Source organism: Gopherus flavomarginatus, chromosome 3 (assembly GCF_025201925.1).
Source record: "Gopherus flavomarginatus isolate rGopFla2 chromosome 3, rGopFla2.mat.asm, whole genome shotgun sequence".
Classification (NCBI taxonomy): domain Eukaryota; kingdom Metazoa; phylum Chordata; order Testudines; family Testudinidae; genus Gopherus; species Gopherus flavomarginatus.
In genome coordinates, this window is record NC_066619.1 from 285,447,746 (window position 1) to 285,473,285 (window position 25,540).

Below are 25,540 nucleotides of genomic sequence, written 5' to 3' on the forward strand. Positions count from 1 at the left end.
GTGGGGGGGTAGGGGGAGTACCTTGGGGGCGGCATACATTAGATGACCTTGTACATCGGAGTTGTATGATGCTTTGAGAGGGGAACTTTGAACACAGCGCCAGATTCTGATCTCAGTTACACCAGTGTAAATGCATAATAATTCTATCGCCTTCAGCGGAATGACTCTGGATTTACCTTGGTGTTCCTGAGAGCAGAATCTGGCCCACAGATGGGAATCGTTGCCTCTTGGAGTATTGCAGGCTTTGAGGGACTTTGGAACATTTTGCAAATTTCACAATTGTCTTTTTTTTAGCAGCGAATGAATCAATCGTTTCAAATGTCACAAAGCGGCCATTATGCTGCCCTCATTTGGCAGCCATTTTCCTACAGCTATCCCCGAGTTCTGTCAAACGGCCGGTGCCTGGCAAAATGTGCATGGTCTAAAGTCATTTGTGATATGTCGTATTTATCCAGTATTGCGTCTCCATGCTCAGAAGCTTGGTTTTATGTAGCAAACTCGGTCAAAAGGCCCAGATTGGACACTTACATTTCAGGCAGTTTCCTCCCTTCATGATGGAGTAGATGACCCCTTGAGGTCTCGTCCAGCCCTACGTTTCTATGAATCTATGATATTTAATATTCAGTGGTTCCATAGGATACTGTGGAATCTCCCCTTTAACTTGTTCCCTTTATGGATCCCATCCCACTAACTTGGATGCCATCCTAGGAAGCAATGGGGCATCCTCTACAGCAGTTAATAGGGTGGGATCAGTAGTGAATCACCCATAGATTCATAGATTCCAAGCCCAGAAGGGACAACTGTGATCTAGGCTGACCTCCTGCATAGCCCAGGCTGGAGATCTGCCCCACAATAATCCCTGGAGCTGAGCTGTTAGACAAACATCCCACCTTGATTCAAAACTTGCCAGTGATGGAGAATCCACCCCGACTTTTGGGAAATTGTTCCAGTGGTGAATGACGCTCAGGGTGACCAAAGAATGTGATACTTATTCAATCCCTCACAACAGCCATTTCACTAAGGATTCAATCCAGAGCCGTGACAGGAGTCGGTGGAACGCGACCCGCCCCTCCAGTGAATCCCCATTGCGATCAATGGAATTGCTGGGTTGTTCTTGTTTTTTTAATAACAGCAGAAGGATTAGCGTGAATCGTCCCTTACCGCCAACACAGGGGCCTGTGCCCCTCCCTGCCTGCCTGGGTCTCTCTCCCACCACACGCGGTTGGAAAGGCCAGTTCCCTTTGACAAAAGGAACCTAGCTGGGGACTCACTCTCTGCACTGAAGACCATGGAGGCGCTTGCATTGCCATAGGTGTTCCTAGCCGAGCATACGTAGGTCCCTTCGTCCTCCAGCACCACCTCGCGGATCTCCACCTTCAGGCTGTTGTACGATGGCGTCGCACTGAGCTTCTGGCCGGCCAAGCGGGAGCCACTGGTGGAAGCTACTAATTCATCTCCTCTGTACAGGGCTAATTCGGACTGTGGGTCGCTGTCAGTGGTGCACAGGATGATGCCCAGGTGCCTGTTCTGCGTCTCTAGCAGGGAGGTCATCTGGGGCCGTCTCGGTGGGACTGCAGGGTTAAAATGTTGTTGGCCGATATGTTATTGGACACATGATTGTTTACTAGATTAGGAGAAACCCTTGCAACGCTCTGCCCCACTTCCCCAGCGCTCTAATGGGTCCTTCTGAGGCACCAGCCGCCAGGCTGTTGCTTCAGTGTCTTTCCTTGCTCAAACAGGCCTGGGCCAATACAGACAAGACAGGAATCTGGCCAGAATTGGAATCTGGAGCAACCGAAGGTCCCTGAACTGCCAGCCTCACTTTGATGTGACAGACGGTATGTTCTGGGGTAGAACTTTGGGAGTTTAGATGATAACAATGGGCCAGATCCTCAGCTGGTGTCTATCCGTAGAGCTCTATTTCCTTCAGTGGAGCTACTCCGATTGACACTCATTCAGGAGCTGACCCAAGGATCTTGCATTTGTATGGAGCCTTGGATCCGGATAGAGTCCAGAGATTTAAACTCATACACAAGCTATGGGTAGGGAGCACGGCATCCACCTCTGAAATGCACATGCAGCTGTGGGGTGGAACGTAGCAGCTGTTTTACAGTGCATAGCAACTCTACACTCATGTTAAGGGCAGGAAGCAAAAACAACGGTTTCTTCTTAAAACAGGGAGAAGTAACTGGCAGGACAAACAGCAGTTACCGCAAGCGGAATTTGGGCCTGGCACCAGAGTTAATACTTTTATGAAGAATGCCAGCCAGGGCCTGTTTTTACTGACCATGAATGGTCAGGATACTAGTTCTACTCTACATCTCACTGCAAGATGACAACTCCACCAGCACCATGCCAGTTTAGCACCCTGCTGTAGAATCTGGATTGTGAACTCAGCTAGAAGGTTGCTGGGTCCTGGAGGCTAGCTATGTCGCATCAGCTGCAGGACCAGGACGGTATTGCCAGATTGATCTGATTAACTGACTTGCATCTTACTTTAATAAAGGCTCTCAGGGCCAGATTCTGCTCTTAGACAGGCTTGTGTAAATCTGGAGTCACTCCATTGATTCAGGGATCACTTTAGTTTCACGATGGGGCAGCTGAGGGCAGAACTTGGCCATTAGTGTGTGAATTGTGGCCTCTCCAAGATGTTCCTCCAGCTGATCTAAGGATTAGCCAGTTCCCTAATCACAAAGAATTCCCCCTTTTGCCTTATTCTGGGGGCTGTGGAAGGGAGATCATACTTACACAGCACCCGCAGGGTGACAGCCGGAGAGGTGCTGCTGCCTCTCTTATTTTGGGCCTTACACTGGAAAGCGCCGGCGTCCCTGCTGCTCGCACCTGGGAGGACCAGGGTGTTCTCTGAGGTCTCCTTCAGCCACCTGGTGTTCTTATACCAGGTGTAGCTGGTCCCTTCCTCTGCGCTTCGGGTGGCGACGCACGTCAGGGTGACTGCATCTCCTTCGCGCACTTCCGGGGAGGGACTGATCAAGACTCTCGCCGCTGAACGAGGGAGGGAAGGAAACACAGTAAAGCAGGGGAGTGAAATCTTTGTCATGATAGGGCAGTGACCCAAGGTTTGTCCTCCGGGCCTCACATGAGCTGTGTGAGCCTGAGCAGCCTCCGTAGTCCCAGCTGGACACTGGCTCATGTTGCCAATCCAAATATATGCTTTGGTGCTAAGGGCTGTGTGAGTCCCGTGATGTACGGCGAGATGTAATGAAGCCAGGGACATGAAATCAAGCCTCTAGTCCAGCTGCTGAGTGGAGATCCAGCACCCTGCTCTTGTTTGGGTTTGCGTATACCGCAGTATTATGGGCTTGGGAAAGGGGATAGGCTGAGGTTCTTTATTGTTTGCTGTTCTTTTTTATTGTGTCCAGTTTGGGGGAGGGAGGGAGAGGAGGAATACAGGCCATTTATAAGACTGGCAGGATGGCTTTCAGCCTCTCCTACCACATTGGGATAGCTGGCCCAAAGGAGGAAGGAGGGTTGAAAAAATCCTGTTGAAACTGTTTTTCAACAGAAAAATTGCGCTTTTTTTGGCAAAACAAAATATTCCACAAAAGAATTCTGGTTTCTGTGTGAAAAAATGACTTTTTGTCACAAAACCCAAACACCCAAAACCAGAAAAGATTTTGGCTTTTGGCTCAAAGCTGAAACACTGCAGTTTGGAAATACTGCTGCAGTGCTTCATGGAAGTTGTAGTTCAGGTGCATACTGCCTGCACTCTTCTCTATGGGCTGGGTTCCCTAGTCAAACTACATTTGCCATGATGCACTGCACCAGGGAGTCCCTTGATGCTCCTGTGGTGGCTTAACAAGAAGGGAGCCATGGTGCATCATGGGAATTGTGGTTTGGCCTGGGATTCGGTACTATAGAGGAGAAAGGGAATATGAGGACCCTAAACTACAATTCCCATGAAGTACCATCACTGCATTTCCAAATAGAAATATTTTTGGTTTCCAGTTGAAATTTTTCTGTCAAAAATTTGGAATTTTCAATATTTCACTAAGAAACCTAAAAATTTTGGTGAAAACTCAAAATTTCCAAAAAGGAACAAAAACTCTGAAAAACATTTTCTGATTAGCTCTATTAGAGAGGCTCCTGGCTTCTCCAATCAAAGAAATAATTTCCTTCCAGAGAAAGCTTAAAAACAAAAAGACCTCATAAAGATACACTAGGCCTATATGAAACTTCACAGAACTTCAGCATCGGAACAACATGCTCTCTTCATCCTGAGCGTCTGCATTACTAATCAGCTGTAGCTTCTTCAAGGCACAATTCAGAAGACGGGAGAAAAGTGAGTTGAAATCAGCAGTCCCTGAGCTGTCTATAGTTACAGCTGGTCAAAAAAAATTAATCAAAACATTTTCCCACTGCAAAAATGGGATTTGTCAAAAAGGATTTTTTTGTTTTTGTTTTTGTTGTGGGAAAATGTCATTTTCAATGGAATTTTTCAGGCAGAAATTTCTAGGTGGAATTAACATTTTTCAGTTTGTTCTCATTGACATTTTTGTTTCATTTTGGTTTTCAAAAATCTAAAAATTACTTAAATTTTGAAACTACAGATTTTTTGGTTTTTCTTCTTTCTCATCATTCCCTCCCTCTCACTGAATCCAACTGGATGAGCAAACTGGCAAGGTTGTTTCTCTCCCCCAACCCTCCACTTTACTTTTCTTTTCTCCCTTTTGCCGCTCTGTGACTGGTCTGAAACAGGAGAAGATCTGAAAAGTCACTAAGTGGAAAAAGGAAAAACAAGTAAAAGAAAAGGTTTGGGGGGAGAGGGACCCCACTGGACATTATCCACATGATTTCACTGGTTAGCCAAAAGGGGCCAAAAGAAGGAAGAGAGATGAAATGTTTTGAAAAAATATGTACTGAAATTTTTTGAAAAAAATATGAAAAATGGGTCCAATTGTGCCACCAACTCTGAAACTTCAAAATGTTCAGTGACCTTGTTCTGTTTTGTCAGCCAGCTCTGCCTGTATCAGAACGTTAAATAGCATCTCGATAACGTCTTTATTGAGTGTAGGTCTGTGACTGGGTGTAACAGGCCCCCGGGTGATTTCTGGAGGAGTGTCAGGCATAACTGGTTACTCAGGCAGCTGGGGGGGAGACAGGTGCTCATAAAGGAAGGAGCACAGAGCAGAAGAAGGGAGGAGACCCAGGTGAGAGATAGCTGAGAGTTTCCTTGGGCTAAAGGATGAGAGAAGCCTGGGAGCCAAAATCAGAGGGCCCAGAGCCAGGAGGAAACCTGGAGGCCAGGGGCAGTGAAGCTGGGGCCAGAGGCACATTGTCCTTAGAGGAGGTTGGGTGTTTCCTCTCTCTGGGAAGGGGCAGGGGAAGGCAGACTGAAGAAAGCTGCAGGAATGGAATTACTCCCTGTGGCAGGGCCTGGGAAGGGGCCAAGGCACAGAGAGGCAGTCCTGAGTCGGCGTTCCAGTAGAGAAGAAGGCCCTGGGAGGACCGAGGGAGATGCCTGGGGACCAGCAGAGAGGCTGTGCTAAGTGCAGGCTGCAGGGAAGGAGAATGGACCAGGGTTCCCCTCCCAGCCCTGAGGAAGCGGCGTACATGCTTCATGTCAGGACTGTTGAGCCCAGGATGGGGCTGAAGATGGAAGATGGAGCCTCGAGGACAAGCTGAGCAATAGCACCCGAGGGGGCCGAGGAATCTCTTGTGTTGGGAGACAATTTGGAATGTTTTGTTGTATGTTTGTTACCCGAGCTGGGGAGAGACGTAAAGCGAGCTGGGCAGTCATGAGACGAGGCAGACCACTGCTGTTGGTGGGGGACGGATAGATGAGGAGGGCCTGCTAGGCTGCACCTAGACATGAGGGTGCCCCAGCAGTCAGACGACCTTTCTGTAAGGCCTTAATCTAAGGATGGTGCAGATATGGCACAGTGAACAGTTGTGAAATGCTCCTCAAACAGAGTGATGACAGAGGCCCCATTGCCCAGGGTTTCCACTGTGAAGGTGGCAGAAGAATGTTGGTATTATTAAACATGATGCTCGGAGAAGGCATCATGCCCAAAAATCTGTCCAGGGGCCTGGGAGTCCCGACTGGTGGCAGCCCCTTTGTCATAAACAGATAGCTAAGGGTTAATGTCTCTTTCACCTGAAGCACCTGACCAGAGGACCAATCAGGAAACCGGATTTTTTCAACTCTGGGTGGAGGGAAGTGTGTGTCTGAGTCTTTTGTCTGTCTGCCTGCTTTTCTCTCAGCTTTGAGAAGTGATTTCTGTTTTCTAATCTTCTATTTCCAAGTGTGAGTACCAAACATGGTTTTGTTGTTTTTGTATTTACATGTCTATAGTGGCTGGAGTGCTTTGATTTGTATTCTTTTTGAATAAGGCTGTTTATTCAATATTCTTTTAAGCAATTGACCCTGTATTTGTCACCTTAATACAGAGAGACTATTTTTATGTATTTTTCTTTCTTTTTATATAAAGCTTTCTTTTTAAGACCTGTTGGAGTTTTCTTTAGTGGGGAAACTCCAGGGAATTGGGTCTGCAGCTCACCAGGGAATTGGTGGGAGGAAGAAATCAGAGGGAGATCTGTGTGTGTTAGATTTGCTAGCCTGATTTTGCATTCCCTCTGGGTAAAGAGGAAAGTGCTTTTGTTTCCAGGACTGGAATTACAGAGGGTGGACTCCCTCTGTTTAGATTCACAGAGCTTGTGTCTGTGTATCTCTCCAGGAGCACCTGGAGTGGGGAGAAGGGAAAAGGTTTATTTCCCTTTGTTGTGAGACTCAAGGGATTTGGGTCTTGGGATCCCCAGGGAAGGTTTTCGGGGGGACCAGAGTGCCCCAAAACACTCTAATTTTTTGGGTGGTGGCAGCATTACCAGGTCCAAGCTGGTAACTAAGCTTGGAGGTTTTCATGCTAACCCCCATATTTTGGACGCTAAGGTCCAAATCTGGGACTAAGTTATGACACCCTTATCCCGCGTGGTAATCACAAATCATTTACTCACTTTGGGCATGGAACAGCTTAGCAGCAGTCGCGTTCCCGTATGTGTTGCTTGCCGTGCACCGGTATCGGCCGTCGTCCTCCGGCAGCACGTTCTGGATCTCTAGTTTCAAGGAGTTGTGGGAAGCTGTGATGCTGAGCCGCTGGCTGGGGGCTGCGTGGGAGCTGGTGGTGGCGACGAGGGCCTCGTTGCGGTAAAGGGCCAGCACAGACAGGGGGTGGCTATCCACGGTGCAGTGAATGAGAGCCAGTTTTCCTTCCTGCGTCTCTTGGAACAAGGTGATGGCAAGGTCCCTAGGGGGATCTGTGCAGTGGAAGGGAGACAATGACAGAGCATTGGCGTTGTGATGAGCCATGTATTGAGGAACCCAGGGGAGAGTTGGTGGGGGGCTAGAAGGGGGAATAACAACTGGTTTTATGATTAGAGCAAGAGGTTAAAAGGTGACAGCCAGATTAAAATCACCTAGCTTTAGAAAACAGAGGTGCCTGCTGGGTTTGAATAGCACCCGGGAGATTTTTGAAATATCATAATTTTGGGGTTCCTTTTATTCCTTCCAGTTTTTGAGTCACTGGAGCACACTCAGGTCACGTTTTCAAGCTTTTCTTCCCAGCTAGCAGTGCTAGAAACTTGCCCTTTAAAAAAAAAAAAGCTGAGATTTTTTTTTAACTTAATCCCTTGACTCCAGTAGTCAGGGCTTTAAGAACACTGTCAAATCTCAGTGACCTCACAGACACAGCACTTTCCTGGGTTTCCCAATACATCGTAACTCGGGTCTGGGGTTTCATTGCTACACTAATAACTGGGATGACACTCCCAACTCCAGGCCAGCACACAGCTGTTAGGTGGGAATGGCTTCTGGACATTGCAGGCCTGGGCGGGATCCAGCCAGCACCCTACAGGTGAAAAGAGCTGTGGCCCAGATCCTCAGAGGCAATCAGGCACCTAACTCCCAGTGAAATCAATGGGAGTTGAGGGTAGGGTGGCCATATTTCTTAAAGTAAAAATGGGATGGCCTGGGGCTCACCTGAGCTGCCTCCCCATGTGCAGGGCTCGCCAGAGCTGCCCTACCCATGTGCCAGGGCTGGGGCTGACCTCCAGAGCTCCACACTGCCTGCGGCTGGGGTTGAGCCCCGGGGCAGCAGCCGTTGCTCTCCGCTCTGCCTTGCAGCTGGGGCAAATGCTCACTTTTGGCAAACAAGTAGGGACGTCCAGGACAGAGCTGAAAAAGGGGACTGTCCCGGCCAAAATGGGACATACGGTGACCCTAGTTTAGGTGCTTAAATACCTTTGAGAATCTGGGCCTGTGTCCCTTTCCGAGGGCCCTGACCATCCGTTTCCTCCAGAGGTGCTGGATCTTACTGTGACAGGGTCCAGTGGTTCTCAACCTATTTCCCACTGTGGACCATATATGTGGCCCATGATGGGTTATGTGGGCTGCATGCAATACTGCCTGTATGGCCCTGAGGATGTTACATGGGCCGCAGCCAGGGCTGGCGCAACCCATTAGGCGACCTAGGCGGTCGTCTAGGGCTCTAACATTTGGGGAACCGCGACCGCAGCGGCCGGACCTTCTGCCGCCTCTGTCGGGAGCGGCATTTCAGGGGCGGAACCTTCTGCTGCCTCTGTTGGAGGCGGCATTTCGGGGGCGGGAACTTCTGCCACCTAAAGTGGCAAAAAAGCTGGCGGCACTCCTGGCCGTAGCTCTGTGCTGATAGGGCCACAGGTGGCCCACTGTCTGCAGGGTGAGAACCACTGGGGGAGACCCCAGCCCAGGTAAGGACTGGCTGGGAGGGAGACCAAACTCTGTGAAGGAGAGGCCTGGATGGGCGCAGCCACTGACTAAACATGCTGCCTGCAGAGTGACGCTGGGACTATCGGTTTGGATTTGCTAGCACTGATGCAGCTGCTGTTGCTGAGTGAGGCTGCTGCAGGTAATCTCTGTCGGTTGCACCTGACCGGGGAGACAGCTGTGGTTGTGAGCCAAGGAGCAACCTGGCCACATTTACCCAAGTACCAGAACTCCATTAATGCTGCAAGCCTTGCTGCATCAAACCTCCCGTGATCTCCTGGCAGATATTTCTGGGGCAGCTGATATTTCCTGGAGCAGGGACGGTTTCCCCAGTTTTTACTGACAAACATGTCAAGGCAAAACTCCCTAAATATTTATCTTCCCCAAACCTGCAAAACTGTGATTCCCCTTTCCCCCCTGCTGTATTACTCAGAGGCTGTCAAACTGGGGGAGGGGATGCTCTGCCATGTCCCTGAAAGTCTCCTCGGTTCACCTTTCTGTCTCCCTTTGCTCCTGCCGTTCAGCTGCTCTGGTCTCCAGAGCCGGTCCTCAGCCTCTGAAGGCCAGGAGCTGTTTGCACTGAATGCACGTTTGCCACCTGCACACAACCATACATGCTGCATTCACTGCAGTAAACTGGATATCCTTCCTCACCCCCACTCAGCTGCTTCTGCTGGCGTTCTTTTTACTCTTGCAGGATTTTGTGGTTTGTGGTTTGCTTTTGGGGTTAGGGGGGTTAAGTTTAGAGAACGGTTGTTAGGTGTATCTGCCTCTCGCACCCCCTCTCTAAACTCCCTTGTAAAACTCCCCTGTTCACTAGCTCCTCTGGTCACTTAGGAGCTGGCTTTTTAAACCCTTCTTCTCCCTGAGCAGCCCTGCCCCTCGCCCCTCCTCCCCCCGGCTCAGCACACTGTGACGAACTAGGAATGTTCTTAATGTTTGCTCTGAATACTGTGTTGGTGCCTCAGTGTCCCCATAGCAGTTCTTAAGTATCTGGCAGAGCAAAGGGCCAGTGCACCTAAATGCCTGACCCTCTGTCTCCTAGCAACTGATGGCCTGGGCCCCTCCTCTGCAAAGGTGCCAGCTGAAGGTGTTGGAGACAAAGGGATCAGGTGACCTCCTGGCCCAGGAAAGGGGCTGAGCAGAGAGGAGGGGCTGGGAGGGGTTGTTAGTCTGGAGCTGGCTGGGGTCAAGGGTGGAGGGCAGACCTGGGGGTCTGGCTCACTGCCCCCCAGAATGGACCCAGCCGAGGGGTCCGGGTCTCTGTACCTACAAGCTCTGTTTTAGACCCTGTTCCTGTCATTGAATAAACCTCTGTTTTACTGGCTGGCTAAGAGTCACGTCTGACTGCAAAGTGGGGGTGCAGGACCCGGAGGCTTCCCCAGGACCCCGCTGGGGCAGGCTCGCTGTGGGAAGCGCATGGAGGGGCAGAGGATGCTGAATGCTCCAAGGAGAGACCCAGGAGGTGAAGACGTGTGAGCTTCTTGCCCTGAACAAGTCTGCTCCAAGGGAGAGGAGGCTCCCCAAAGTCCTGACTGGCTTGGTGGGGAGCAGTTCCAGAGCATCGCCCGGGAACTCCGTGACACACACAACCCCCCTTAAAAACCTTAACTCTTTAAAAACCTCAGATCAAGGTGCCCTGCAGTAGTAGGTGTGAGTTTTGTGATACACTTACAGAACACGCTCAGGCTGATGGCCTGGGACATCTCACTCCCTTTGTCATTCTGCACCTTGCACAAATAATAGCCGGTGTCACTGCTGGTGACTTTGTGAAACACCAGGGAGCGGGCCGTGCCTTCCTTGATCCACACGTTGTTCTTGTACCAGGTGTAGCTGAGATCCTGGTTCTCCTCGCCGGGAATGGCGCACGTCAAAGTGACCATCTCACCTTCCTGTATCTCTGCAGAAGGGGTCACCGAGAGCACAGCAGCTGAAAGAGATGACAGCAGATTGAGTCATAGATATTAAGACTAGACGGGACCACCAGATCATCCAGGCTGACCTTCTGTATAGAAGAGGCCACTAAGCATCACTCAGCCATCCCCTAGCAAGTCCATCCACCAGAATTAGACCAAAAAGTTACAGCCCTTGGGATACTCAATTACTTTGTGCCACGGGCAGAGATTGAGGGGAAAGGAGATGTACCAGGGCTCCAGTCCCCTGCAGTGACAGGAAACTGAGTATGTGAGATACACCCACATGATCCTAGCAAATAACCTGTGCCCAGGATGGGGTGAAGCCAGATTTCAAAGGCGACTGATCCTCTAGCTTCAAGACATGAATGGGACACCCTCTGGGTTGAAGAAGACCGCCCCCTCCATCTCTCCGGGATGCAAGAGTGAAGGGGGAGGAAGGCTGGGTTTGTGATTAAAGCACTGCACTAGAACTTGGGAATTTTGGGATTCAATTTCTACCACACTGGCAGACTTGCTGTGTTTGGGCAAGTCATTTAGTCACTCTGTGCCTCAGTTTCCCCATCTGTAAAACAGAGCTAGCAATACTTCCTTATCCCAAAGGGTAGATTCAGTAGTGCTTGTGAGGCACTTGGACATGAGGGTGATCAATCGAGCTGAGTAGGAAACCATTTTCCCATCTTATAAAATAAATCAGAGACAGTGAAAAATGTTCCTGTCCAGAAGTGGGACGAAAAGTCAAAATCTCAAATTTTTGTGAATGCAAAAAAAATTGGTTTGGGTCAATGGCATGTTTCAGTTTGATTTTGAACTTTTTTTCTTTAACTATTTTTTTAGGCAAAACTGACTAACATTTCTAAACAAAAAGTCATTTTGACTTGAAAAGTGGAAACATTCCAGTGCAAAAAATATCAAAACCAGCCAGTCTGACAATTTCAAAAAGTTTTCTGATCATTTCTTGAGTCGGGAGAGTCCTTGAAACTGACCCTGCTTTGCAAACTGTTTGGGTTTTGACAAATCAGCATTTTAAAAAAACATTCCTTGAAGAATTCCTAGCCCGCTGTAATGACAAATACTGAGGCAGACAGTCAGTTGCATTAGGGTGGAGGGAACGTTATTGTTTTGCTGAAGCATCCACCTTTGGCCGTCCTGGCCTAGATGGAGGACTGGTTTCATTTCTTTACTGCACATGGTCCCCATGAAGCATTGGTGCTACAGTGGTATTGGCTGGTGATTCATCTGATTCCTCCATACTTACAAAAAACATAGAGAACAACTGCTTCCGCCACCCCGGTGCCGACGGAATTTTCTGCTTCACAGTGGTACAGGCCATAATCTTCACGAGCAACGCTCTGGAGAGTCAGAATCTGTTGGCTCTCCTCCAAGGCGGTCCCGCCCTTGTACCACTTGTAAGTGGTGACCTCGGGGAAGGTGCTGTTCACGCTGCACATGAGAGACACGGCGTCGCCCACCCGGATGTTCTTTGTGGAGGGGTTGATTACCACTTTTGTGCCTTTCGGGGAATCTGCAGGGGAGTCAGAGGAAGAAAGGACATGCAATGAATGGAGGTGGCATCCAGTGGGCACCACCATAGCCAGGAGTCGCTGGCTGAGACTGAAGCCAGCGGTCCTGACTTAGGGAAGTCGGGTTAGCTCAGCGGTGTTCGTCACTGTCTCCAGTCTGGTCCGTGCTGCTCATGACCCTCTGACAGCTCTTCTATTTGTGGTCTCTTGGAAATGATGTTGGCACAAGTCCTGCATCTTGGCAGGGGGTTAGACTAGATGCCCTTATGGTCCCTTCTTACCCTGTGGTTCTAGGAGTCTGTATATCCGACAAATCCCTACGGGGCACAAGACCCCCTGCCTCAGCTTGCCCCCTTGCCAGTGTCAGAGACCAAAGCCTGAGTGGGCAAAAGGACCTGAACCAGCTTCTCATCCTTAGAGATGGTTCCCTGCAGGTCAGGAAGCCAGATCCAGGACTTAGGGCTGCTTCCTAACCACGTTCCCTGGGCAGCATAGCCTGGAGCTTCTCTGCTTTCGGGAAAGGAGGCAGCTCTGCAGGTAGAAGCTGGAAAGGTCTTGGCCCATGGTCAAGCTAATGACATGGGCAGGAGGTGGCTGCTGGCATGAGCCTGTGAGCAGAACAGGGCATCATGGGTAGAGTTCTTGGGCTGAAAAGTGTGCGCGGGGAAGCGGTGCTGCGCTCCATGGAGCACTGGGGTTCTTTGACATACGAGGCGAGGAGATCTGGCTACCAGCTATCTCAGCGTCCCCATCGGGGCATGGAGGAGAGTCCTGTTTTCCAGGCGGACGGTGGGTGGGGAGGAAGGGCTGAGCACACTGCACAGGGGCTGTGCTGAGAGGAAAGTGGGGAGCTGTAATGAGCTGGTGGTGAGTAGAGAGAGAAGTGATGTTAGAAGGGCAGCTGGCAGTTGGCCTTAATGAGAAACGTTTCTGGGGCTGACAGTAGCACCACCAAGTGGTAAGAGGCAGTCGGTGGGGGGGGGGGGGGGAGGGTCTGTAGCAGTGAGAGAAGTCGGTCCAGGAGAACGGGAGGAACTAGGAAACTGTTGGCCAGATGCAGCTTCCAGGAGACATCTGGAGTAACTGCACCAGGGATTGACACCAGCCCCTGGGATCTCTGGCCACTTTTACCCAGCTGGCTAGGTGCTGTCTTGTTTTAGGCTGCTGAGTCTGAGAATGTCGGCACAGCTGCTCCAGTGTGAGGACCACAGACTGATTCTAAGGGGCAACATGTTCTGCGTTTGTACAGCCCCTGTCTTCTCAGAGAGCTTTACAGATGATATTCACCGGGGTCCCCAGCCTGCCTTCCACTCCCGCGCTCTGCTAGCGAGAGCATGCAATGTCTAACTATGCAAGTTGTCAGACCTCTGCATCCTCTCACTCGCATCCACAATTAATTGCACCCAGCATCAAATCAACCAGAGGAGATTTTTTTCCCAAGTGTGGCTCTGTAAGACACAAGACCCAATTCGCTCCCCACAGGAATGCAGCTGCCTCTGGAGTGGAACAGGGCAGCTGCTGAAGCAGCACCCAGCACTGCCACAGAGCAGGATAGGGCTGCAAGGCAAGAAGAAGTCTTTGTTCAGTGAAAATCACAGAGAAGAATTTAGGGAAGCCAGACGTCCGTTGGAATCCGGCCATGAATTTCTGGCCAGGGGTCAGAGATCACGTGGCAGAACTGGAAGCATTGTGGGCTGGAAAGACGTGACTTGGGCAATGCAGAAACAGAGGGTGTAGCTGCTGGTCCTCGCTCCAGTCAGCAAGGGCAGTGTTTGAAATACAGCACTACTCACATTTCACCCTCAGAGCGATTTCCCCGGTTGCCTGCTTGGAGCCAACAGACACGTCGCAGAACAGAATTTTGGAGTGGTCCTGCCAAGACAAGGAGCTAACGAGGGTCTGCCGGCTGAGCACTCCAGTGGTGTCCAGTTGCACTGTCCCAGTCACGGTCGAGAGCACGGGATTGTAGCCCCTCCACTGCAGAGCGGTGCTATCATATGGGCAGGCATATGGACTGGAGCAGGTGAAGTTCACTCTCATACTCTCCCTAAGATCTTCCGGGGCAGCAATGGCCGGGCTGGTGGGGGCATCTAGGGATGGAAAGAACAGAGAGATTCTGGGGAGTCTGCGATGGGATAATAGCGATTCCAGTTTATTCCTCCATCATGGCATGGTACCCTTGGACATTCATGGCAGCAGTGGGGATAGAACTCAGCTGCTGCACAAGCACTCGAGCTACAGGAGACTCACCCGTGGCTGGCAGCACTACAGGGCCCATGACACACAGTGGAGTAGTTGTGATTTTACATGCTCTGGCTAGCTCGTCTCCATACTCACCGGTAACTGTCACCATCACCCCACGCAGGTCTGACCACCGGTCGCCCTGGTTGATCTCGAACCTGAAGTTGTACTTGCCGCTGTCCTCGCTCCTCACGCCCCTCAGCAGCAGGGTGCAGTTGTGCCCGGCCAGGTCACCCAGCAGCTCGGTCCGGCCCTGAAACCTGCCATCGACCTCGCTGGGAGTGGCCGAGTGGTAAATCACAATGCGCTGGCTATCGTAATCCTTGTACCAGATGGCCACAATGCTGCCCGTGGAGCTCACTGTGCTGGGGTAGCTGAAGGTGCAGGGTATCAGGATGCAGGAGTCCTTTACACTGTGCAGGCTTAGGGGGTAGGACACGCCCCACGAGCCAAAGGCTGGATTAGACAGAGGGGAACAGAGAGACGGGGAGGGGAACAGACAGAGGGAGCAAGGCACAAGCAGAAACCTCAGTCAGGAGAGAGCTAATCTGCTGACTCCATCAGCAACATGCTTCTCTCCTCTCCGCCAGCCAGTGGGGCCTGGCTCCTGGGCAGAGCTCTCTTCCCTTCTGGACTTGCTACTGATCTCTCGTGTCTGTGTGTGGAGCCGGGGAGAGGGGGAAAGGGCTTGAGCATCTCACTTAGGCCCAGATTTTCAGAAGCGCCAACCAGATGCAATTCCCATTAAAGTCAATGAACCCAACTGGTCTCTGGGGTAACTCCATTCAAGTTGATGGAGTCATCCCAGAGCAGAATTTGTCCTATTGCAACCAGCTGATGCATGTCACCACTGTAAATTGGGCCCTCAAGCTGGGCATCCAAAATCAGGGGCCATGCTGGAAATTTGGGCTGCTGGCTTAGTGCCTCAGTTTACCTGCATGTAAAATGGGGATAATGCTGCACTGCCTGTGTTCTGTGTCCAAGGCATCACCGAAATACAAATAAATAATGTCATCTGCTGCCAAGGGATTGGCTAATTGGTTTTTGTACTGTGCCTTAGGACCAGTAAACGCTCAGTGTCTGATCCTATTCCCACTCCTACTGGTGTAAAACAGGAGCATGCACTGCCCTGGAAGAATATACAGGGGTTGGTTAGAGATTGCTCTGAGCCTAGGAGAGAGAATCCTCCAGGCTGTGGGTAAGAACATAAGAACGACCAGACTGGGTCAGACCAGTGGTCCATCTAGCCCAGTATCCTGTCTGCCGACAGTGGTCAGTGCCAGGTGCCCCAGAGGGAATGAACAGAACAGGTAATCAAGTGACCCATCCCTGTCGCCCATTCTCAGCTTCTGGCAAACAGAGGGTAGTGACCCCCGGAGCATGGGGTTGAATCCCTGCCCATCTTGACTAACAGCTATTGATGGACTTATCCTCCATGAACTTATCTAGTTCTTTTCTGGCCCCTGCTTCACAACATCCCCTGGCAATGAGTTCCACAGGTTGACTGTGCATTGTGTGAAGAAATACTTCCTGTTGTTTGTTTTAAACCTGCTGCCTATTAATGTCATTGGGTGACCCCTAGTTCTTGTGTTATGTGAAGGAGAAAACAACACTTCCTTATTCACTTTCTCCACATCAGTCATGATTGTATAGACCTCAGTCACATCCCCCCTTAGTTGTCTCTTTTCCAAGCTGAACAGTCCCAGCCTTTTGAATCTCTCCTCATATGGAAGCTGTTCCATACCCCTAACCATTTTTGTTCCCCTTCTTTTGAACCTTTTCCTACTCTAATATAGGGGTTTTTTTAGATGGGCTGACCAGAACTGCATGCAGTATTCAAGGTGCAGGTGTACCATGGATTTATGTAGTGGCATTGTGATATTTTCTGTCTTCTTCTCTATCCCTTTTCTAATGGTACAAACCCTTTGCCATGCTGAAGGGAGGCAGTGGAGCGAGTGTTGCATGCAGGCAGAAGCTAACAGAACACCACTGATGATTATTATTAGGGTTAAACATGGCACCGTACCTTGCAGAGCATGACTGGCCAGGAAGATAAGCTGAAATAAGATGGGCATGACAGCTCCCACTGGATAACGGTATGGGATATCCTGGTGGAAGAGAAAAGAGGATCATGCAATAAGCTCTTGCAGGATAGTTAGTCTTTATTATAAGTGTTTGGAAAAGGCAGCTGTGCTGGTGAAAGGAGCTGAGTCAAAGGCCCTGCAGACTAGAGGCCTCTGTTTAACCAAAGATTTGAGGCAGGATGAGTAGCAGTAGAGCAGACTTCCTCCATATTGACCTGCCAACGTGCTGCAACCCAAAGCAGGGTGGAAGACGAGTGCAGTCTCCACAGCCCAGTGAGTCCTTGACTCCTCTGCTCGGACTGGTGATTATCTACCTGCTAGGCATCGGGCCGGGACCCCGCTCATCTCACCTGGATTATGCTGAGTGTCCATCAGATGAAAACAGCTTTTGGTTGCTACGGGATAAATTTCGCTCTCAACTGAACCAGTATCACGGTGGAACAACCCCACGGTTATTGGTGTTACTTGCTGACTCTTTGGTGTTACTCCGGATTCACACTGGTGCAGCTAGTGCACCTGATTCTGTTCAATGATGTGGTTGCTGCTGCGAAAACATGTACCTGGTGTCCCCATGGTTCAGGGACAGGGGCATGGGACATTGGGCTGAGCATCGCCTAGCTCCATGGCATTGTTAACCAGACACTTCTACAGAAGGTGTTGGTTGGAGACCCCATCTGTCACTTACCTGCTGGTTGGAGATGATCCACTCTTGATTGGATAACCCACTAGTTCTGGGCAACCAATGAGAGACCTTAGACAAAACCACCATTCTGCTTGGCTTGTTTGGAAGCTCTGATGTCTCTGGGTTAAGGACTCCAGCTGTGGGACCATGTCCTGGCCCCACAGACTCAGACACTGAGAATATTTAGATCTTTTTATTTTTTTGGAAGGGGAAGGGATAAGAAGGCTGCTCCCCGGCAAGTCCCCAAAAAGTAAAAAACATCCCTTCAAATTCTTCACAATGTGGTAACCTACAGCTGATTGTGGGGAAAGAAAGAAAGCCCATAGCTGAGATTAAAAACTCCCAGATTAATAGGAAAATTTGCAAGCCAGTTTGGCAAGACTGGGCCCCAAATATCTTCTGCAAAGCGTGTGGGCACTGGGCACGCCTGTGTACAAGTGTAAATGCATTCCTGGCTCTTCCAGGAGTCATCTCTCTGCATCCTCTGCCTGGGAGCAAGAGCACTTGGATTCAGCCAGGTGAGCCCAGCTCAGACCTACACAATGGCTTGATGGGGCAATGCAGAGTTTCTCATGTGATGTTTGGTAGCAGAAGGTCATGGGATGTCCCCGAGCTGGGCGCAAGCCCCACCATTCACATTAGGCCTCCTGTTTGGAGGCGTTCAGATCCAGAGTGTTGGTGCAGATTGCAACGACAGATGGGATCCAAGATCTGGATCCAAATTTCCCTGCAGCTCAGCTCCAGGATTCTGGTTTGGCCATGTGTAGAGATCGGATCCAGTCTGATTAAATGAGCATCCACCCCCAAAATGCCCTGAAGTGCAGGGGAGTGGCTATGGGCCCTTTGTGGAGATGAGGGGTATGGTGGACCTGACATAACCTCTCTGTGAATGAAGAGAAGCCTAAGAGTTAGGAAGGACACGGAGTTTAGACAGATGATAGTCACGGTGTATTCCATTGCCGAGAGACTTGAATAGCAGCCTCCTTGTGGATGAGAAGAGACCCACCCCTCGGTGTCAATCCAGTGTCATTCTTGAGTAGCCCCGTTGGAGTCTGTGGAGTTATTCCACCATGACACTGGCGAAGCCAGAGCAAAATTTTCCCCACAGTGGCCAGTTTTGATCTGATGGACGTTCAGCATAAGCTCGGTGAAACCACAGCATGGGCAGAAGGTGAGGGGCTATCTACTGGCCCTGTCCTGTTGCACATACTGTGGGGATGGGATCCCCAGCTGTAAGCCCTTCTAGGCAGGAAGCATGCCACGGGGAAATGTCTGTGATAGGGCGCTATCTGGGAGGCTGTGTATCAGTGACTCTCAGCCTGAGGCTCTTTGCAGTATTTGATATTAAAACACTGTGTGATGTAATTAGTAACCAATCGAAGCTATTAACCAATCAGGATGCTCTTACGATGTTATTAACCAGTGAAGTTATTAACTTGCACTAAGCTATTAATTTCAGAGGGGCAGCCGGGTTAGTCTGTATCAGCAAAAAGAACAAGGAGTCCTTGTGGCACCTTAGGGACTAACACATTTATTTGGGCATGTTATTAACGTATTTGCTGTGAGAATAATAGATCCAGAATATACACTATTTCCCTGTCATACTGTTTAAATATGACTAGCGCTCTAGTAAACGAATCAGTGAATTCACACTACCGTTCTGGCAATGCTGAGCACTAATTTGGCTCTGGAACCACTGAGGTCAGAGTATCACTGGTGTATGTAGTTAGTCTGTCAAAAGAGCATCACCTAGTGCATACAAGGAGAATAGCACCTGTTGTGTTACTCCTAAATTTGTAGGTCCCCATAGAAATGCAGGGCTGGAAGCACGGCCGGCTCCAGGCACCAGCTTAGCAAGCAGATGCTTGGGGCTGCCATTTCGGAGAGGGGCGGCACATCCAGCTATTTGGCGGAGGGTCCCTCACTCCCGGTCAGAGCGAAGGACCTCCCTCTGAATTGCCGCGGATCGCGATCGTGGCTTTTTTTTTTTTTTTGGCTGCTTGGGGCGGCAAAACCCCTGGAGCTGGTCCTGGGTGGAAGGGGCCTAGAGAGCACAGTTGCCAACTTTGATGCAGTAAATAAGCACCTGACTTTCACAATATGCCAAAAATCAAGCTAATACCATTTCAAAACAAGGCCAAAACAAGACAATCCCTAAAAACCTAACACTCTGTGTGACTAGATTCCCCCTGGTCTGCAGTGTGGAAGTAGAGAAAGAACTGACAGGGATTTGAAGGGGATTTCATTGCATGACAGTCTCTGTTAGCAAGAGTCAGGCTAGCTGTAACCCTAATAACACGAGACTTGTAGAAGCAAGGACTGTGTGAGGCAAGTGGGAAAGAACTGTGTGAAAAGTTGTTGCGACCTTGTGTCAATAAATATGGAATGTAGACTACAGTGAGATAAATAGAAGTGAGAAAATAGAAAGTGAGAAAAATAAGATACCAAGATGACCTATGTATAAACAAAATGCAGCTGTTGCTTATTATTGTATGTAACAAAAGGTACACATGCTGTAATTGTTTATCTGTAGAGAGACCTGCCAAGGAGGGGGGAACCCTGTGTCCTGGTGCACTCTCTCTCCCTCTTTGCAATTGCTTGAGAAATAAAGTATCTGACTTTGCTGCACCCAACCAGAAAGTGAGAACTGTGTTTTTCTCCAACAGCAGCCTGGGACTGTGGTGGGCCTGCTGTGCACCCCTGACTCTCTCCTTCCCTTGCCCCTGCTTGCCGGGAGCTGATAAAAAAAAAAAAAGTCGCTACAAGCCCAACAGGCTACAAGCTAAAAACAAGCCAACAAGCAACTCACAAGCCAATTAAGCCAAAAACAAGCCCGATTTCTGCGTTTTTTCGCAGGTTTGGCATGTCTGCTAGACAGGTCTAGTCCAGCCCCTTGGGCTGAGGCAGGACCCGGATGTTGTTAGAGGGAAGGATGTTCTAGCAGTTAAGTGAGTTAGTCTGACATGGAAGAGCTAGGTGCAAGTCCCTGCTTTGCCTCCCGTTTCCTGCGTGGTGGGGATAGACACAGAAAGGAGGTGAGATGTTCAGAGGCTATGGTAATGGAAGCAGTATCAGTCCTGTAGCGAGATTAGTCTACACAGCCAATGGCCCCCTGTGGGCAGCTACCATCGAGTACCCTCCACTCTGGGACCCTAGCAAAGACAGACCCCGAGATCGTCAGTGAAGGCTTTTATCTGTTGTGCAGGCTAACCACTTGCAGGGGACAAGAACGAACGTTTCTACCCAGTGCTTGAAAAATGCAGCTGGTCAAAAATGTTACCAATTTTCACACTTTTTTTTTTCCTGGAAGATTTTCATGGGTTTTTTGTTTTTGTTTGTTTGTTTGTTTGTTTTTTGCAGGCCAGAAATTTCCAAAAATGTGACATTTTGATGAACAGTTTTGCAATAAATTTCACAATTGTTTTCCAACAGTGTCTGCATTTCCCAGCTATCTCCAGTATGCGAACTTGCAGTGCTTGGGTTGGGAAGAGCCCATTCCCATTATCACTTTGTTCTCCTGGGGCTCCCATCTAGAAAATGGTCCACTCTCTCCTGGATCTATAGCAAGCCTCAATGGAAGATCCCCTCCAGCACATGGCATCCCACTGGGAACAGCATGCTGAGGTCCTAGGGCTGTACGTTTGCCCAAACTTGGCTCCAAAGATATCTGGCAAATTACAGAACTAAAACAGGTTGGTGGTGTGCCAGAGAGCCTAAAATAACTGCTAAACTCTGGTGATTGCAAGCCTGCAGGGCCGAGAAGGAAGTTAACGGCCCCGTGTCTCTCTGCAATGTCCCATCTGTTTCCTGGGGTCACTTTTCCACACATGGTTCCCCACTAAGTTTCGTTTCTCCTGCGCTCCTGCCCTGGTTTCACAGTTTCATTGTCACTGTGTGAAGTGATGGATCCTGGATCAGGTTTCTGAGGCACATCCCAGGCCTGGGGTATGTAGTGAGAGGAGCCGTTTCTGACATTCAGATCTGGATGTGGGTTTGACCATCCCCAAGGTTCCGGGGTGTTTCGACCTGGGGTTCTGGTTCTGACCCATCTCTAGTGTTGCTGGATGTGATCCAGGGGATAGGGCATTAGTCTGAGATGCAGGAGACCTGGGCGCTACTCCTAGTTCTGCCAATAACGTTCTGTGTGACCCTGGACAATTCCCTTGGCCTCTGCTTCCTGCCCTCTCTTTAGTTTTATACCTAGCGCTTTTGTAGTGCTTTTCATCCAAAGCTCTAAAGACGCTTTACAAAGGAGGGCGGTGCCAATATTCCCATTTTACAGATGGGGAAACTGAGGCACAGACTTGCCTGAGGTCACCCAGCAGACCAGCAACAGAACCGTGGGGTCTCCTGAGTTCCAAGCCAGGCTCTGTCCACTGGACTGCACAGCCTGAGATGATGAGCTCTCTGGGGCAGGGACTGTCTCTCAGTTTGTGTCTGTGCGGCGCCTAGCACAATGGGCTCTGATCTGGGTTAGGGTGTCTCGGTGCTGCTGTGACATAATAGAGACTGGCCAATGCAAACCCACAGGTCCGAGCCCTATTCGTTACTGCTGAGACCCATCTCACTGCAACTAAAACCTTCCCTGAGACTGGGGCTCTCCTGCCCTAAGGAAATGCTGTACCCATTCAGGATCTGTCCTGTTGTCTCCAACCCCCGTGAACTCAGCAGCTCCTCAGACTCACTGGTTTTTCTCCTCGACAGAGCAGAAAAGGGACAGATCACTGGAGTCGGTGATTGCCCAGCAATCACAGACTATGAACATCAGCGGAGCCACCAGCAATGTCGTTCAGCTAACTGCTGGATGTTCAGCCAGAGCCAGTTCATGAGACCCATGAGGCATCCCCAGCTGCTGCAGGGAACTGCTGATTTGATAGGTGGAGCTCTTCTCTCTGGCCAAGCTCAGGGCCCTGCTAGCAGTTGCGATGCTGCTGGAGGTGCAGTGGTTGGAGAGGTTGTGAAACCTTGGTTTCCCTGATCTCTTGTGGCCATTACAGGTCACAGGGCATGTTCACCAGCAAAGTCCTGGTGATCTGACCACGTTCTAGTGTGAGATCATGGCTACAGGGCTGGGCACGGAGTAAGAAGGAGGGCTAGTTGGAAACGTTCTGTCAAAATTGGGTTTTGATGGAAAATTGGGGTTTTCAACTAAACAGACTGGGTGGGGCGGGGAAAGTGTGTGTGTGTTGTGGGGGGTGTCTGATTTCCAGGGAAAACTAAAAAACTGGGCTCTGGAAAAACATCCATTTTGGAAATTCTGTCGCAGTGCATCCTGGGGGTTGTAGTTCAGGTGCCTCGCTTCCCCATTCACCTCTATGGGATGGGTTCCCCAGCTGGACTACGTCTGCCATGATGCATCACTATGGCCCTGGAGCCCCCGGGGAAGTGAATGCTACTGACACACTCCCAGGCAGCCCATTCCTTCGAGAGAGGGGGCGCTGCCGGTTCTCAGTCCCATGCCTGACCCAGTCGTGGCTTGAGCATCCAGTCTCCAAGCTGCTCTGTGGTTTACGAGGCAATGACTAGCCAGTGGTCTCCTGGGTCACACTGAGGACCTGACCCAAAGCGCAGCGAAGTCATTGGAAAGACCCCCTGCCCCAGTGCCTTCAATGGGCTCTAGACAGGACCCTGAGCTGGGACAGCTCCCCTCCTGCTGACCAAGTAAAGGGCTCCCCAGGGGAGAACAGCAGGGAGGTGCAAACCATATCTACAGTTGCCCAAAGACTGGCTTCCTAAAGGTGGCAGATACTCAGGCCATTTGAAAATTGTCCAGTGCCCATCCCTGCAGCGGGGAGTCCCACAGGTTAGTCACACCTTGCATATGGAAGTTGGATGGCAGATGCCCTCTCGGCTGATGCACCTGGTGTTGAACCTGGAACCTCGAGCTAAAAAGCATGAGCTAAAGGCTAAGACGGTGCAGTCACTCTTCACCTCTAGCTATTGGCATGGGGGATGCACGTGTAACACACACTCCTCGGTGGATTACAGCAAATCAGTTTCATTGCCTTTTAAATTCACGGCGGATGATTGGACAAGAGGGAGCTTGTGGTCTCACTGTCCAGCTGGCCAAGCAGTGCCCTCAACAATGCAACAAAGAGACAACCTGGGTTTTTTTGGAAGAGGGCAGAAGGATGAGTCTGATTTTTGGCAGGATCCTATATTGAGTCAGACAGAGGAAGACCCATCTCCTCCCTTCCCCATCTGGGGACTTTTCCTCTCCATGATCCTGGCAAAGATGCCCAGTGGGCCTGTCATAGGATGCACATAGACCAGGGGTGGGCAAACTATGGCCTGCGGAATTTGGATCCGGCCTGCGGGATTGCCAGCCCCATGGTGCAGTGGGGCTAGGACAGGCTCCCTGCCTCCCTGCCCTGGCCCCGTGCCACTGCCAGAAGCAGCCAGCACCACGTCTCCGCAGCCCCTGGGGCAGAGGAGGGCAGAGGGCCCCATGTGCTTCACTCACCAGCAGGCACCACCCCCACAGCTCCCATTGGCCAGGAACGGGGAACTGCTGCCAATGGGAGCTTCGGAGGAGGTACCTGCAGGTGAGGGCAGCATGCGGAGCTCTCTGTGCCATGCCCCCACCCTCCAGGGGCCACAGGGACATGATGCTGGCTGCTTCCGGGAGCGGCGCGGGGCCAGGGCAGGCAGGGAGCCTGCCTCAACCCTGCTGTGTGCTGCTGCCACCCCAGAGCTGCTCAAGGTAAGCGGCGCTGGGCCGGAGCCCACACCCCAAATACCTCCTGCACCCTGTACCCCAATCCTCTACTGCACCCCTCCTTTATCCCAACCCCCCTGTCCTGAGCCCCCTCCCACACTCCGCATCCCTCCCTGCACCAACCCCCTGCCCTGAGCTCCCTCCCACACCTCTCCCTGCACCCCAACCCCCTGTCTTGAGCCCCCTCCCACACTCCGCACCCCTCCCTGCACCAACCCCCTGCCCTGAGCTCCCTCCCACACCTCTCCCTGCACCCCAACCCCCTGTCCTGAGTCCCCTCCTGGGCCCCCACTCCTCCCACACCCCAATCCCCTGCCCCAGCCCTACATTCATGGCCCTGCATGCAATTTCCTCACCTAGATGTGGCCCTCGGGCCAAAACGTTTGTTCACCCCTGACCTAGACCTTTCTGACTGCAGAGGCAGCCAATGTATCAGGGTGCCAGGGGACACGCTCCGCTCTAGAGAAGGTGGCACCCAGCTGCTTAATCTCTTGCCCTAGGCTCTACTCCTGTGCCTGGTGTCATTTGCTCTACAAGCTCTCCAGAAGATGAGCAGCTTCCTGCCCCATACAAAGCCAATAGGTAACCAGACTCTTCCCACTCGCCTGGCTACATCCAACGCCATCCTCACTGAGCCACACCCTGGGGGGGTTGTGGGCTCCCCACTGACCTTCCTGGGTCCCACCAGTGTGCTGTAGTCCTGCAGGTGTCTGCGTGGGGTGGGGTCCCTTACCCGCCCCCAATGTCTGCCTCAGCCTGCCCCACTCCTTTGCATCCTTTCCAGAGGCCTGTGTCATCTAACCACAATCTCATGTCTTATCAACACCTTTCTTTGGCTCTGGCTCCAGATTGGAATGCCACATCTGGTCACGTTCCCTGGTGGGGCAGGAGGGGGTCGTTTGGGTTTGAACCCCTGGTCTGATCCCAGTCCTGGGGTTTTGGTTCTGGATCAGGTCTGGGAGCCTGCTTCCTGGGTCTGGGTTGGGTGGGAGGTGGAAATCACATCGTGTTTGAGTTCTGCACCAGCAGATCCAAACCTGAACCTGCGCCACATCCAGATGCGAATGCCATCCCCTCCGCTCAGTTCTGGATGGGATCCGTATTGTCCTGGAATCTATGTATCTCCCCCGGCAGGTAGGTACCAGTCAGCATTCAACTTGTGCAAGATGGCCACCTTGCATTTTAAACCCTCTTTACCCAGGCAACCAGCCCCGAGATCCAGGTGTGTCCCCAGCTACATCCTCCCCAGCCAGGGGTCTCAGGCATGGCCTGAATGTTACCTTCTCATGGAATGGTCCCCAGGAGAGAGCTGCTTCCTTAGGAAATCCCCAACCAGAGGACCAGAGCCCTGGACCTAGGAGATGGCGTCTGCCCACGCTGACTCCAGGAGAGCTAATTAATCCCAGGGCTGGAGAAGAATCCAGGAGAGCGTGTCACTTCTCCTTGCTGGGTTTGTAATGACTCTGGTTTGGGGAAGTGGCTGATGCCGTCAGCTGTTTTGTTATTTTCGCCCTTTGCATATTTAGCAATATTTTAATGCAGGGATCGGGATGGTACCAGTGTGACGGCCTTGGCAAGCGCCCAACCTCCCCTTGGCCACAGCAGGGCTTGCATGGCTCCA

At 51.0% G+C, this 25,540-nt stretch overlaps 1 protein-coding gene across 1 annotated transcript in view; it reads right to left on the bottom strand.

Annotated features, from left to right (window-relative positions):
• SIGLEC1 (sialic acid binding Ig like lectin 1) overlaps positions 1 to 25,285 on the bottom strand; it is a 47,711-nt gene extending 22,426 nt beyond the window's left edge. The window contains exons 1-9 of the mRNA XM_050943292.1: positions 25,200 to 25,285; positions 16,462 to 16,543; positions 14,532 to 14,891; positions 13,988 to 14,284; positions 11,930 to 12,196; positions 10,434 to 10,688; positions 6,973 to 7,272; positions 2,749 to 3,003; positions 1,272 to 1,571 (exon numbers count right to left, since the gene is read on the bottom strand). Coding sequence (XP_050799249.1) covers positions 1,272 to 1,571; positions 2,749 to 3,003; positions 6,973 to 7,272; positions 10,434 to 10,688; positions 11,930 to 12,196; positions 13,988 to 14,284; positions 14,532 to 14,891; positions 16,462 to 16,510 — 2,083 coding nt within the window. The 5' untranslated portion in view covers positions 16,511 to 16,543; positions 25,200 to 25,285. The remainder of the gene's footprint in view (positions 1 to 1,271; positions 1,572 to 2,748; positions 3,004 to 6,972; positions 7,273 to 10,433; positions 10,689 to 11,929; positions 12,197 to 13,987; positions 14,285 to 14,531; positions 14,892 to 16,461; positions 16,544 to 25,199) is intronic.
• Between the last annotated feature and the right edge of the window lie 255 nt (positions 25,286 to 25,540).